The sequence below is a fragment of the Suillus discolor genome (assembly GCF_016758755.1).
Source record: "Suillus discolor strain FC423 chromosome Unknown F5147scaffold_22, whole genome shotgun sequence".
NCBI lineage: Eukaryota > Fungi > Basidiomycota > Agaricomycetes > Boletales > Suillaceae > Suillus > Suillus discolor.
In genome coordinates this window covers 58,435-73,577 of record NW_024541269.1, presented here as the reverse complement: position 1 = coordinate 73,577, position 15,143 = coordinate 58,435, and the positions used below count along the sequence as shown (strand labels likewise).

Here is a 15,143-nt window from a genome sequence, read left to right as displayed (position 1 = left end):
AGTGCTGTGTTGCCGACACGGCGACGCTACCCTTGCGCTATGGGCAACAAAACATGCAGGCAGAAGCACTCGAGAGACAATTTAGTATTATGAGCATCTAAAAAAAGGCAAAAAACTTCAGTTCCATGTTCTGTGTCAGAGAATGATGAAAATGTGAGTTGTAAACAGACTGGACCCAGACAACCGTTTGACTGGTTATACATCGAGCAACACATTATTTTGCTTACTACTCATATACTACTTATACATTTGGCTAACTATTTACATACACCAGCAACACATATTTTATCTTTGAGCTTGATATACACAATACTTTTTTTGTTTATTCTGTATTGCTCATGCATGTTCGGCATTGCTCGGCAGATGCTTACACACTTATCTGCACAGCATCACAGGTCAGTCACAATCACGTGAGGTACGTAGAATCCTGCACGACTCCTACCTTAGAGGTACAACTTCCAATGTCCATTGAGTGTGATCCTAATGTATGCTGAGGAACTTTTATTTGGCTGGCAGATGATTGCATCAGATTCACCCATTGACTCGTCACTCCTGGGATTGTACATCCACGAAAATTACACTATGTTCTGTACTGATGTCGATCAATGTGATGGGGTCTGTGAAGGGCTTACTTGGGTCTTTAAAGCTCATCCCTCCACACATCAATCTTTGCAAGCAAGTCATGATTTTGCGAGTTTTTTGACATTTTGAGTACCCCCCTGCAAAGATTGACATGTGGAGGGATGAGCTTTAAAGATTTAGCCTGAGTGGTTGGACTAGCAATATCTCAGCCAATCCTGGATCATTTTGCATGAACTTTTTTTTTGTTTTTGTCGCAGAATGAAGGGCTACCATCCCAAATACTCAAAACCCGCCAGATACCCCGGGGTATACCCGTGCAGTTCCCTATGTGTCGGTGGTATGAGTACAAATATTATCATATTTCCCTCGTGATCTCCCCAACACAGAACCTTCCGTCTACCACCCCACACGCCTTTCTGACACTTGCACTGTCCATGCTTCATGCTCTCCCGACACTGGTTCCATGAAAAGGACAGAAGGTGTGCAAGCCCTCATGGTTTGATGTGCATAATAAGGAGCAGGATGCATTGGAAGGTGTAGGTGATGTCATGACCTGGTTGGGACAAGGAGGAGCAAGTGACAAGTGTGCACCAGGAAGATGGACGTATGCGGATGTTGTGCTTGAGTTAGGTGGCTGGTTGCGCGCTGTTGATCGCACTGGTATTGCTCAACTGCAGCTGCCTTGAACACATAGGCTTTTTTTGTCCCTTCCGTGGTGCATGGGAGGTGTTGGTGGGAATGTCCTCGGAGAAGACGAGAATGGGGAGGCAGATGAAGTTGATGGCGAGGGTGATATCAGGGTTTTGGGAGCTTTGAGAGATCTAAGCTGTACATACAACAATCTTTGCTGCCTTCGATCAATCTTACAGCTGTGTTTTGATCTTGACGCCATGCTTTTGGGCTGTGTCGATTGAAAGCTGTTGAAACTCTGGGCGCCACACTCCAATATTGGGAAAGCTAAATTGTTCTTGCATCATCGCTGGAGATATCGCTAATAGTAGTAGTCTGTCCTTCTTTTCAATGGGCTCGCTGTTCTCTGTGATGCTACTGGTCTTGATAGGAATACGGGCGCTAGGCTCTTATCGGCAACTTCCCTAGCACCCAGCTTTTGGCACTTTGGTCACCCCATTTTGGACACCTCTTAGGTTGATTGTTGCCTATAGAGGTTTATACCTAAGAGGTATCTTTCTGCTGGTCTCCCCGGTGTTTGGTGGTCTTTCCCTATTACTTTTGTGGACCAAATGAGTATATATTTTACATAGACCAAAGACCATTGGGAATATGTTATGGAAAGGACCACACAGTAATTTAGACCATATATATAATGAAAATTCCCTATTATATAGGAGTGTCCGGGGTCCATATTTCTAATGTTTTGAATCAATTTTCTGTCTATTTTTATAGTGAATAGCACTACTATGATGGACCTTTGCATTACATATAGTATATAATCATGATTTCTTTAATAAATATTTTACTACATAATTAGCTGATACCAGTGTATTATTGGTAGAGCTCACCCTAACCTATTTCAAGATGACCAGGTTTTTTCAGCATGTAGAAGACAAAAGGTTGGAAATTGAATGGTATCTCATTATGAGCTCATAAGGACTTCACAGATATGATTGCTAAATTATCATATGCTGTTATCAGAAACATGGAGGAATGTCTGTACCTCTTTCATCTGCCCAATGGTAAGAATATCTTTCAGCGTGAACTACTTGCTATAAACATTTATGGTGTATGCTTGCAAAGCAGCAACTTGGTTAGGTTGCACTATAGATAAATAATTCATTTGATGGAAAAAACCACAAGAGTTAGTGAAATAGACAATATTATGATATTATATAGGGAGGACCACAGCATTTGTGGAATAGACCATATATATAGGGAAGACCATACTAAGAGTTAGTGGGATGGACCACTTGTATGAGAAGACCATAGGCACATAATGTATTGAATAGGGAGGACCATAAGAGTCTGTCAGACAGACCATACATCATATAGGGAAGGCCATAAATATATAATATATTGAATAGGGAGGACCATAAGAGTCCGTCAAATGGTCCAAACATTATATAGAGAGGACCATTAGTGTCAGTGGGATGGACCATATATACAGGGAAGTCCACAAATATGCAATGTATTGAATAGGGAGGACCATAAGAGTCAGTGGGATGGACCATATACATAGGGAAGTCCACAAATACGCAATGTATTGAATAGGGAGGACCATAAGAGTCTGTCGGATGGTCCAAACATTATATAGGGAGGACCATTAGTGTCAGTGGGATGGACCATATACACAGGGAAGTCCACAAACACACAATATATTGAATAGGGAGGACCATAAGAGTCAGTGGGATGGACCATATACATAGAGAAGTCCACAAACATGCAATGTATTGAATAGGGAGGACCATAAGAGTCCATCAGATGGTCCAAACATTATATAGGGAGGACCATCAGTATCAGTGGGATGGACCATATATACAGGGAAGTCCACAAACATGCAATGTATTGAATAGGGAGGACCATATGAGTCCATTGGATAGACCATATGTTATATGGGGAAGACCGTAAAAGTTGGTGGAATGGACCACATGTTATATAGGGAATAATAGTGCAAATAGGGAGGACCATAAACATCAGTGGGATGGACCATAAGAGTCAGTGGGACAGACCATATGTTATATAGGAAAGACTCCAAATAAACAATATATTGATTGAATAAAGAGAACCTCAAGTTGATGGAATCAGTGTTGTCATTAGTTTTGTTATATATATTATATAGACAAGGGGAAAAACAAATGTGAGAGGATGGGCATGAGAAAATAGGTGAGAACAGCAGGTAAACAAAGGCTAAGACAATACAAACTGAAGATGTAGTATAATTAGAATGAGATAATGGGCACAAGGGAATAGGTGCAAGAGCCTGGTGATGAGAGAACATGTATGAGAAAATGAGAAAACAGCTGCGAGATGATGGAGGGCAGGCAAGAATGGAGTCAGCAAATCATCCTGGATTGTTCTTGTGGTGGTCAAATAACTGGTAATTTGAAACAGATGAGGATCAAGTTGTTCATCCTAAAGGACCTCTGCTGTTGCAAAGCCAGTGCATTTTGGTTATGTTATGTTATAGTGCAGGTATACAGGATTGGAATGTCAACTCGTACCCATCAGTTCTCTACCTGAAGGTCATCAATACTTCAGGCTTTAACAGGCTGGGAGGACAATACACATAGCGGAAAATCACATAATAGAATTCATATCAATGTCAGTCAAGCGTCCAATCACAACCTACATACAACAGCAAAAACATAAAGCATAGGTGATGGGGGCATATGCATAGGTATATAGGGCAAAACATAAGGAATGACCTGTCAGAACACTATGATTGATCAAAGCCAAACGTAGCACAATAAGTCACAGCACAGTAACGGCCAAAATCAAAATATGGAGCAACATGTTGTAAACGCTATCAAGATCAGTTATACTCAAATTCATACTCATCTTCAGCAGGAAGTCGACGGCCGTACTGGCATGGAGGCGAGCGATTAGCATAGGGCACTGCTGCCGAACGAGAGGGTAAACATGCAGTATTTGGGATGGGTCCTAAGTGTGTCATTGATGGAGCACGAACATACAGCTCACGACTGAGTGAATAGCACACAATTAGCACCGGAAAATGACAATAGAATTGTGACATACTGATGACCAATGGACCTTTGATCCATGCTTGTCCTGTCCTGCGATGTAAAAGGTTTCTGAGTGTCCGACTTAGAGCAGTGGATATCTTGACGTATGCGGGTGTACTTGGATTGTTGTATTGGCAAGTCATATATAGCAGGTGCTGCATTTGAACCTTTAGGCGTAGCAGGCTCATAAGGAGATGATGGTGGGAGGTCATTATAGTCTGAGATATCATCATAGTCAGTGTGCCTAGAAACAGGTTGATTGGAGCGCAAAGCCCCTTGTTTTGAGCGCAAAGCCCCAGAGTTGGAGCGCATAGCTCCTTGGTTTGAGCGCAAAGCCACAGAGTCAGGGTGCAGAGCCCCATGGTGTGGGCGCGGAGCCTCATGGTGTGGGTGTGGAGCTCCTGATTTGGAATGCGGAGCTGTAGATGCACGTGAACGCGAAACCTGCTGGTGCAAGTGCAAAACTCTCAAGTTAGATCATGAATTTACTAAGTTAGGACACGGAGCCTCTGGGTTTGAGTGCTCTGCACTTGCATCTGAGTTTGGATGCTCTTCACGAATCGTTGTGACTAGTTGCTTGTGAGTAACATGGGGAGGGATGTCCTTGATAAATTTCTCTGAATCCTGAAGGCGCCGTAGGATGACACCATCTGTGTTAATGACAAGAGGGATTGAATACACCTCACCCAAGTACAAAGTGAGGTCTTGTATCTGAACTATAATGTAAAAACATTAGTTGGTGCATGATTCCAACTACTGGAAAACGTACGAGGACTCCACTCCTTAATACACAATACAACATCAGGCTCCTCCACAAATGCACCCTTGGTCCTTCGATTCTCATTAGACTTCTTGGACTTGCCTTTCCGCTTGCTCATTTTAGCTTTCTCTGCATCGCTATCGTCATCGTCCTCATCTCGGCCCAACTCGGCCTCATACATGGCACCAAGATGTTTCCTCAGATATGGACCCACCAAGGTGCATAACTGACTGGCAGACAATGATTTGAGATTGAAGTCAGGGCCAGGAGGTGGAACTCCTGTGGGCCAGTCATGGATGCACAACCTTGAGGAGTAGAGGACGTCGAGCATTGTCATCCATCTACTATTAGATGTTTTTAACGCTTGACCGGCATCAGCTAGCAAAAAAAATGTGAGCATACCAACAGTAGGACCGGACAAGATACAAACCAAATGCTTCACTGATAATTACAGGCGCCACCATACGATTTCTATCTCTGTCAGATTTGCCGTTGCGTAGAAGTGAACCATTGGGGAGTTGCACAGGCAGCAGGAAAAAACTGATATTCTTGCCTTCTGCTTGCGCAGCCTCTAAGTCCTTGTACCTGTAAAACATCCCAAGTATGTTAGCATGACGTACCCTGAGCAAAATCAAAGCATACTTAAGGACTGTCGTGATCTCATCAATCATGTGCTTGGCATCTACCTTTTGAGCGTCAATGAGGGCCTTCACTATATCAGACCCTGCAAAAAAGCCTGAGGCCTGGCGGCCAGATTCTTCATCCCCTGGATAGATCACAATGCCAGTGACGTGAATTCCATGTGTGCGGTGCCAATACAAAGCCTTCCGAATATTGTGTTATTGATGAAGATTAGTCGCTAAGGAGAACTCACCGATTTTGCAAACATTTCACAGACTGCCATCATAAGACTGCATGACTCGCGCGAGGATAGATCATTGGGAGTGGCAACCGCATGATCAAAATGCTCTCGGATTTGCTTCCATAGAGCTGCGTTCTTAGGGTCTTTGTATGAGTGGGCATGGTAATGCTCGGCTTGTTTGGCTTTCCATGCCTGCAAGCTCGCTGGAAGTTCATGATTAAATATCAGAATAACCGCAAATGCAACAACACACCTGCTTTGGACGGGTGCAGTACAGTTTTAAACCAGGCTTGATGCTGATTCCAAATCAACTCCTTGCGAGTTGCCTTCCTCGCCAGTCCTGCCTCCATCAGAATCACCTGCTGATGTTTCCCAAACCATTTGCCAATTTCGGTCGCTTCCACCTCGACCCTCTTCCTGAAATCATGTACTACTGAAATGGCTTCTTTGGATAGTCTGCCCGCTTTGTGTGTGGCCTCAGCCTCATCCTTGGGTCTGCCTTCTTCATCAGAGCCCTCTGAATCATTGACATGGCCATCTTCTACTGCTTTTCCCTTCTGCTTGTCCTCGGCAGACAGTCTGGGTGGCTCCATCGGATATGCACTACATTCTGCCTTCTTTCGCTGCTCTTCTGTTTCAGCCCAGTCGCTGTCAGAGCCGGAGCTCTCTGTGGATCCCCTCTCGTAGCTAGGAAAGTATGACTTATGACCACTAGATCTATGTGGGCGAAGGGCCATGGACGCAACTACAAAATATATCAATGGTGTACTTCACAATGTATGATGAAACTTACCTGGATGTTTCTCCCTTTCATTTGTTGTTATCGCATTGTCGCATTCACCGTCGGAAAGAACTTTGATAAAATACATTAGTTTATGTACTATAAGATAGACAACAAAACTTACATGCATTCTTTTCCCTTTCATTTACCGCAGCATCACCATCGCATTCATTTGAGGATGGAGCTGCAAAAACAAAAACATGTTAGTCATTTTACTACAAAATATACCGTCAAACTCACCTGCAGGATTCGCCTGGTTGTTCATTGCTGCAGCACCGCTGTGTTCACCATCGGACGGAACTGTGATGAAGAATGTTGGTCATGTACCACGAGATGTATGAAAAAAAACTCACCAGCAGTTTTCTCTCTTTCGTTTGTCACTGCGGGACCACCACATTCACCATCAGACGGAACTGCAATTAGATACGTTAGGCGTGTACCGTAAGTATATACAAAACTTACCAGAGGTCTTCTCCCTTTCATTTGTCACTGCAGGACCACATTCCCCATTGGATGGAACTGCAATACAACATGTTCCTTATCTACAAAATGAAACATACAATGGAACTTACGTGCAGTCTTGTGTCCGTTGTTTGTAACTATAATACTGTCAATATTTAACACCATCCTGCAAATGGGCAAAACAATACCTGTATCTATGTCGCTATTAACAGCACCAGGACTGTCTTCCCTGTGAGTAGCTGAGGGACAACAGTTAATGAGAGTGAGACGCATAAGACAAAACCTACCCGATGATCCATCACTATCTGTGCCATCTGCAGGATCATCAGTGGTCAGAGAGTAGAAATTGGGATGTGTCAGCTGACTGGGTATCAGGATCCTCATCATTGGACTTGTTCCTGACAAACGGACGCCTGGAGAAATTGGAAAAGAAAATTTCTTCCTCAGCAGATGATGTCATGGGGTCAGAACACTCAGACCTTGGAAGAGGACGAGCCTTAGGCCGAGGGCGATGCGACTGACATTGAGTTAGTAGACAATAAAATAATAACTATAGACATACATTGGCTTGCGTCTGGACTGACTTTGAACAAGGGCAGGAACGGGCTCGGTCTCGATCGTTTGACACGTAGGTGCGAACATAGTCAGCTGGAAGTGGCCTTTTTGTCTTACACCCAGAACACGTAGTAGGGGGCATATTTTGACTGTTCCTCGAAGATACGAAGAAAATACAGTCATCAATGGCTCATTGAGACACTATGGTTCATTGATACAAAACATGCCTCACACAACAACAACGCAGTTTCTTCTCTCAAAACTGCTTGTGTGCATTTAGACAACGTGTATCTTGCCCCATGAAAAATATTGTATTATGTTGACCAGTAAAAATAGTACTGAGACGTGTGTCTTTACTACTCAAAACCCTAAATTTAGATGATTTGAAATTTGCATTCCACATTTCACAACAACAGCAAATCAGAGAGACATGAAACTATTCATGATGTATAGATAACAGGTCTAGCTATTCAGAACATGTGTAGCAAAGGAATGTTTGTCAGCTAGTGGAAATGCTATTCGGACCAAGTTAGGGTTGGAGAGGCTCTATGTGAAAGACACTGTTGCAGCCACAAACTAGTTGGAACTAGTCTCTACCTCTCACTATGCCAGGCCACGCCAAATCTGCTACAAAAAAACAGCAAGAAGTTCGTCAAGCTCATGATTATCTCATGGCTAAGGCTGTGTCTGCATATAGCACTGAGCTCACCAGAAGCAGGGTTTAAAACGTTGCAGCTCACGAACTATCTGTAGAGACTTTGAACAAATGAATCTGGAAACAACTGGCAACTATATCAAATTATCTCATGCCACACTGGTCCGGCTGGCAGCTGGTGGAAGGACGAAAGCTGTGGCTAATGCTCTCAAGGGGTGGTTGACTGGAGTGGAGACAGAGCATGTCCTTACATATGCAGAAGAGGTGGGCAATCGAGGTTTTCCACTTAGTCACCAACAGCTTCGAGAGCATGTTGATGAAATTTGCCATGCCCGTCTCGGAGAAACCTTTCATGGAGTAGGAACACGCTGGACAAGCAGATTTGTTGAGAAGCACTCAGACCGTCTGAAAACATCTTGGGCAAGTTCACTCGACTCAAAACGTGGCCGAGCTGTCAATGCAAACACAAACACAGCATGGTTTGACCTTCTCGAGAATGTGTTGGACCAATATGACATTGCAGAAGATTGTATATATGGAGTCGACGAGGTTGGGATCTCTGCACAATCAGGCGAAGCCGAACGAGTCATTGGAAGTCGTAAACCTGGGCCACAGTATCAACAACAAACTGGGAGCAAAGAAAACACAACTGTAATAGTGACCATCTGTGCTGATGGCACGTCAAGTCCACCAGCAGTTATATTCAAGGGCAATGCTTATCAAGCCAAGTGGAAGCAAGATAACCCTGCAAATGCATCGTGAGCAAACAGACCAATGATGACAAATTACATGCTGATGATCATCGTCGACTTTCAATAGCATTGGATACTCTAAAAAAGGTTGGACAGACGGAGAAATCGGTGTTGAGTGGATAAAAGAGTTTGACAGACACACCAAAGAAAAGGCTAACGGACACGACCGCCTTCTGATTGTGGATGGTCACAATTCACATTACACTCGAGGGTTCCTTCAATATGCTCGAGCACATCAGATTCGCGTCATATGCTACCCTGCACATGCAACCCATGTGTACCAAGGGTTAGATGTGGTTATATTTGCGGTGCTAAAAAGATACTGGAGCGAAGAAAGAGATAAGTGGGAAAGGCAAAAAGGGGAGGGAATCACGAAAAGTAACTTCCTGACAATTTATGGACGGGCACATCTTCGTGTGCTCACACCAGATCTTATTCGCATGGCTTTTCGGAAGACTGGAGTTTGGCCTGTCAGCAGAGACATCATCACCGAGAAAATGATGGCACCTAGTAAAGAAACATCATGGAAAGGTCATCTTCCGATCACACCATCTTCTCCTGTGAAACTTGTTGCAGATCTCCTTCAAAAACTGTCATCAGAGCAGCACAATGACAGCAACAATGACTCAGCTATCCTACAACCCATTCCTGTGATGCAATCTGAAATCGAGTCAGTTATTCAAAAACTCAAAAATATGTCCCTGTCAGGACTCGTCTCGGACATTCCACTGACTTCCAATACTTGCCTACAACATGGTGCCACGCACATCATCTCCCCAGTCAAACAGATGCAGCGACATACATACCACAATGTGTTGCCAAAGACTGCAGACGAAGTTTTGTTGCTTTCATCACTTCGCGAGGCTGAGGCAGCAAATGCTACACTCAAGCGCTGCATGCTGGAGCTTCAGGCAGCAAATGTCCTCAACGAGATGTATTGCAATGTCCTACGAGGTCAACTTGCAAATCAGGAGGAGAAAAAGCAAAAAGGAAAGGCAAAGAGAAAGCTGGTGGGAGACGGCTTACCATGATTACTTTCCGGTGACGAGTTTTATGAGAGAGTGGTGGAGTTTGAGCGCGAGCAGAAGAAGGCTGCAGCTGATAAGCAGACGAGGAAAGCAGATCGAGAAAGGAGAGCAGAAGAACTTGCCACATGGAAACGGCTAGAGGACCAACGAAAAAGTCAGAACAAAGTCCAATGAGCACAGTATCACGATGCTCTGACACAGTGGCAGGAAGAGAAAGCCAGGGCAAAGGCTGAAGGACGAAGGTTTAGTGAAAAGAAACCTGCCCTTGGTAAACTGCAGGGTGGAATTCCGAGGCCAAAGTTGAACATATGCGAAGACGATGATGGAGAGTCAGCCAGTGGGGAGGAGTTTGACCTTAATGATGTGTCAGACGACAGCAGTGAAGAATGATAACAATGTTGAACGTTGATGTTTGATAGCGATAATGAAATCTAGCGCAAGATTACCTAATCAGTCAGGTGTCTCAATGAACGACATTTGCCGAAAAACAGGTCTCCTCATTGTTTCGGACGTTGAGCTTGAACTGTAGCATATTTTTCTTTGAAAATGTAAATACGTATTCTAGAGATAGGCTACTTACCTGGAAAAATAAAGTTGAGCCGCTAGAAGTAACCACAACACAATGATAGCGAAAAAACGAATTTACTGTCTCAAAGAGCCGTTGATAACTGTACGTTGAAAGAAACACGAAGTTTCTCTACAATTTTATTTCACCGACACAAAGTCAGGTAAGGTATGACAAATGTGAAAGAATTCAGAATGTAAGAGCGAGTATAAGAACTTGAAATTGGGAGATGCCTAGAGATTGCATATTATATATAGCAGCCAGATCCTAAAGAGATTAGTGTGATGAATCATAAGTGTTTCTTTTTGGATCGGTGCTTCAACACAGAATATGAGCGTTTATTAGAGGGCTAGACACTGGTTGCTATATGATACACCTGCTCATCCAGATAATAAAGAAGAATAGTGTAATAATGAAATGAAGTTACAGTGGAACTCACCTGCAAGCCGAACAAAGTTGGCAGATGGCTCGGGCGACGTTTTACAGTAATGAGATCGAGCAATGCAAATACAAGGCTGAGGGCGTGGGGGTTGATAAGAAGATCTACTTGAATAACTATGAACACCAGAGTAAACTCTGGAATGTGTAGTAGACTGACCTTTTCTCATACGGTTGCGCTTTAACTTGCAAGTTCTCAAAGAGAAGACGGTGGTTGCAGTCTTCGCTACCCAAGTGGTGGTCACTGTTAGTAGCTCTGACCTGGCGAGGCATTTGTAAATGAAGTAGTCAACCTGGTGGTTATTTATCCTCACCGGTGATTTGTTCTTGAAACCTGCTATACAAGTTGATCTTCATGCATTGAAAAAATTAATGAAGTGAAAGACATCTACAGACACATGAAACCGAAAGGGAATATCAGAGAAAAGGAGCACAACGCACCAAATATGATCTTCAGGCATTGGAGGGATTAACAAATCTATACTGACACATGAAACTGGAAGGGAAGATCAGAGAAAAGGAGCATGACACACCAAATATGATCTTCAGGCATCGGAGGGATTAACAGAAGAAAGAAATCTATACTAGCATATGAAACCAGAAGGGAAGGTCAGAGAAAAGGAGCACGACGCACCAAATATGATCTTCAGGCATTGGAGGGATTAACAAATCTATACTGACACATGAGATCAGAAGGGAAGATCAGAGAAAAGGAGCATGACACACCAAATATGATCTTCAGGCATTGGAGGGATTAACAGAATGAAAGAAATCTATACTGGCACATGAAACTGGAAGGGAAGATCGATTCTTAGACTCTCTTTATTCATCACCGTCTCTCCTATCGTCCCATCCCTCCTACCGTCCTCCTGCCAGGATCCCTCGACTCCCAGCCCATCTCTATTTGAACTGGCTTTGTGCCGTTCACATCTTGATAAGTTGACTTCGCGTTGCTGGTCAATCACTCCTAGACTACGTGTCTGGAGGATCGCCCTTGCTGCTCACTCGCTGCTGCACTAGTAGGGTTGAAGATCTTCCTTGGGAGTGCATTACATTTGATATCTCTCCGGTGCATTTCGCTTCATTGCATTGACATTTACATTGAGCCTCTCACTGGTGAGTGTACATGCTTGTCTTTCCTTTACCTTCCCTCATTTCCTCTCACATCCTTGTCATGGTTTTATTGCTCTCTTCATGATCTGCAAGTCGAACTCCCACGATTATACTCTGCAAACCGACACAAGGTATGTCTACTTGTTCACTTTCGTTATGCACTTACAATTTCTAGTACACATTATGCCTGACGCCCTGACATTGTTCAAGGCGAATACCACCCTCCCAGACAGTATGTATCTGTCCATCCATCTCTTTCATCCACTGATGCTGAAGTTCGCAACAGGCTGGTTACAAGCTTTCGACGCCCGTGCCATTGCCGTGCAGGGTAACTTAGTTATCATGATGCCCAACATGCATTTCATTCTGGAATTTCACCATTTCGAGGCCGAAGTCTTACAAGCTCGCGCAGATGGTCGCTTTGGCGTTATCGACTGCTTTCAGTGGCCTCAGGCCTACGACGATGCTTTTTGTCACGCCGTCTGCATTCCTCGAAAGGAGGCATTTCCATTCCCTCACCCACTACATTGGGCTTGGTTCACCCCTACTCAAAATGACCTCAAGTCCATTCCCGGGAATTCATTTCCTGTGGGGACACTGGCTTCGGATAAGGTCAATGGCTTGCAATCCCTCTCCAAGCTGGCAGATCAACAACTCCACGATTATAGAAAGGCCCAGCCAGACAGAGGCCAAATTATATACAGTTGCCTCTTGTCCCTCCAACACGCTGTCGCATGCTTGAAGTCGCACCCCCTTACTTTCCGCGATCTTCTCATTTTTGTTACTGACGCTCAGCGCCTCTTTCTCGACATCTACTCCTACATCGACTGGATGCTTCTGGCACAGCCTCTCACTACTTTGGGCCTTTGTCATGAAGCTCATGGCGAATGGATGGGCACTTTCGTGCAGAGTAGTGATGTCTGTGAGAGGTTATTCTGTGCCGGTGTCCCCATTTGGTATGTTCGTGCAAGCATATACATTCCCCCGAACATGAAGGTCATCGAACCTGTTTTACTTACACGTCCGGATCACATCGTTATTTCCATGTACGCAGAGGGCAGAAAAGTTTGCCCATTCGAAGTCATATACCGCTGTAGGGACTGATTCCTGGCTAGGCTTGTAGAGACTGTTTTTACCTTGGTGTTATGTTTGCACTTTTGTAGCCTACATAAGGAAGTTATCTTTTCACCAGTTACCAGTATGAGTCTGAGTCTTCAGCAGTTTTCTATCATATTTCCTCTCCTCTGAGCCTTGAGCCTGGTCCAGAAACCCTTTAGGGTCGAATAGCAGCTAGGTTCTGCAAGACCCAACACATTGTTCTGAATCACCATCAGAATTGTTGTACCCACACCGCGGCCCCGGTGGTCTTGAACGTCACATGCACATTTGTCGCCTATATGCAGGCACAACACACTTAGACCCCGAGGTAGACACACCCCAACCATCATCCAGCTCGAATCCTGGTTCTAAATTGTCTACTCTTGGTAAGGCGCTGTCCCAACAGAAGGGCAAGCCGAAGTACCAGCCATGTAAGTATCTTTTTTCTTTCTTTGTGTACGTTAGGTGCTTATGATTTCAGACTTAGTTGAAGCTCGCCCTGCACATCCTGCCCAGTCAGGTGAATCCAGGGACAAGTGGAAAGACCCTGACACGCCTCACCTTCCACCATCGAATCTGCATTGGGAGGCTGCAATGAAAATTGCCATTAAAGACCAGTCTCGCATTCGCACGCCCTACATTATTGATCGGGGGTATAGATTCCCTGAGCCTGCTCTTCTCATCGGCCCAAAACTACCTGAATGTTTGCAACTATATCTTGCTAATTGGCTTGCGTCCCATGCACTATGGATAGGCCGAGTCAATCATGATCCTCCGCGCACTTATCCCACTCCTCAACTCTGGCGTGATTTTCTTGGCAGTGTGCCCTCCACCCAGCCACAATCTCATAAGGAGAAAGACTCTGATGGAAAGGGTCTTACGGCTGCCAAGAAGCGGAAGCAAGTGATGCAGGACTTGTTCGGTGATGACCTGTTAGAAACACAGGGTGATATATTCTCCCCAGAAGGAGTTGTTGATTTTTGGGGTGAACAAGTCCCCATCGCCAGTCTTGCTAATCCCCCCGCACTTCTAGCCCAGAAGATCACATGGGAGCTATTCGAACTAGGCTTTCGATATGAGTTGAGGGATCTTGATCGTTGCTTGGCATGGGGAGAATGGAACAATGATCCAGTCGGTCGCGAGCAACTCCTCCACGGCATCTTCCCGGGCGAGGCTGGTCTAGTGATGTGGTCAGAGCCATTTCCGTCGGAACATTACAGATTGTGGGACAACACTCTGATGGGTTGTCTTCCTTATCTTGAGAATTTTCGACGACTGCTTTGCAATTGGAATGACATGCCACCTTTTCTTATAACACCACTGACATCGGACAACTTTACAGATATAAAGTGCTGGGAAGCCAGGCATGTGGCAACAACGTTTTACGTCCAAACATTTTTTGATCATTTCGGCAGGCCTCCCATTGTACCCCACTCACTTCCCATGCAATCATAATTTCATAATTTTGCCATGTTGTCCTTGCATACAATCTGCTTTTCGGTCTCATTACCTCGTAATCAAATTGATGCTGCCATGTTCCTGCTAGTTGAATTTGCGTGACATGGTGAGTGACATGGTCTCAGGTGTATTTGATGTTCCTGTGTAGGATGCTCCATTATTCGGCATTGTATGGTTACCATCAGTGAACTATGATGCCACCCTCATTACTTGGGCGTCATGGTATCACCTATCCTCTTTGGTTCTGAGTTCCGGCTTCGCAAGATCAAGATATATATTCGCTAGGTGCATCATTCGGATATGAACCAGAGAAGCACTGGTGGCAACACAGCGAAG

General features: G+C 44.4%; 3 protein-coding genes across 3 annotated transcripts; 2 read left to right on the top strand and 1 right to left on the bottom strand.

Moving 5' to 3' along the window:
* Positions 1-4,069: 4,069 nt before the first annotated feature.
* F5147DRAFT_772685 (uncharacterized protein) lies at positions 4,070-7,787 on the bottom strand (the record flags this gene model as incomplete). The annotated part of the gene is made up of 18 exons (XM_041441368.1): positions 4,070-4,238; positions 4,294-4,727; positions 4,770-4,996; positions 5,050-5,418; positions 5,471-5,625; positions 5,683-5,864; positions 5,915-6,105; positions 6,156-6,647; positions 6,696-6,755; positions 6,808-6,867; positions 6,924-6,983; positions 7,037-7,096; positions 7,146-7,202; positions 7,256-7,282; positions 7,334-7,384; positions 7,433-7,558; positions 7,625-7,662; positions 7,708-7,787. 18 exons carry the CDS (start codon positions 7,785-7,787, stop codon positions 4,070-4,072), a joined length of 2,838 nt encoding a protein of 945 aa, XP_041293702.1.
* Positions 7,788-9,802: 2,015 nt separating this feature from the next.
* F5147DRAFT_652027 (uncharacterized protein) lies at positions 9,803-10,525 on the top strand (the record flags this gene model as incomplete). Its single annotated transcript, XM_041433587.1, has 3 exons — positions 9,803-10,117; positions 10,157-10,300; positions 10,337-10,525. The coding sequence occupies 3 exons, from the start codon at positions 9,803-9,805 to the stop codon at positions 10,523-10,525; spliced, it is 648 nt and encodes a 215-aa protein (XP_041293701.1).
* Positions 10,526-12,518: 1,993 nt separating this feature from the next.
* On the top strand, positions 12,519-14,804 carry F5147DRAFT_575206 (uncharacterized protein; the record flags this gene model as incomplete). Its single annotated transcript, XM_041431260.1, has 3 exons — positions 12,519-13,344; positions 13,682-13,780; positions 13,837-14,804. 3 exons carry the CDS (start codon positions 12,519-12,521, stop codon positions 14,802-14,804), a joined length of 1,893 nt encoding a protein of 630 aa, XP_041293700.1.
* Positions 14,805-15,143: the final 339 nt, after the last annotated feature.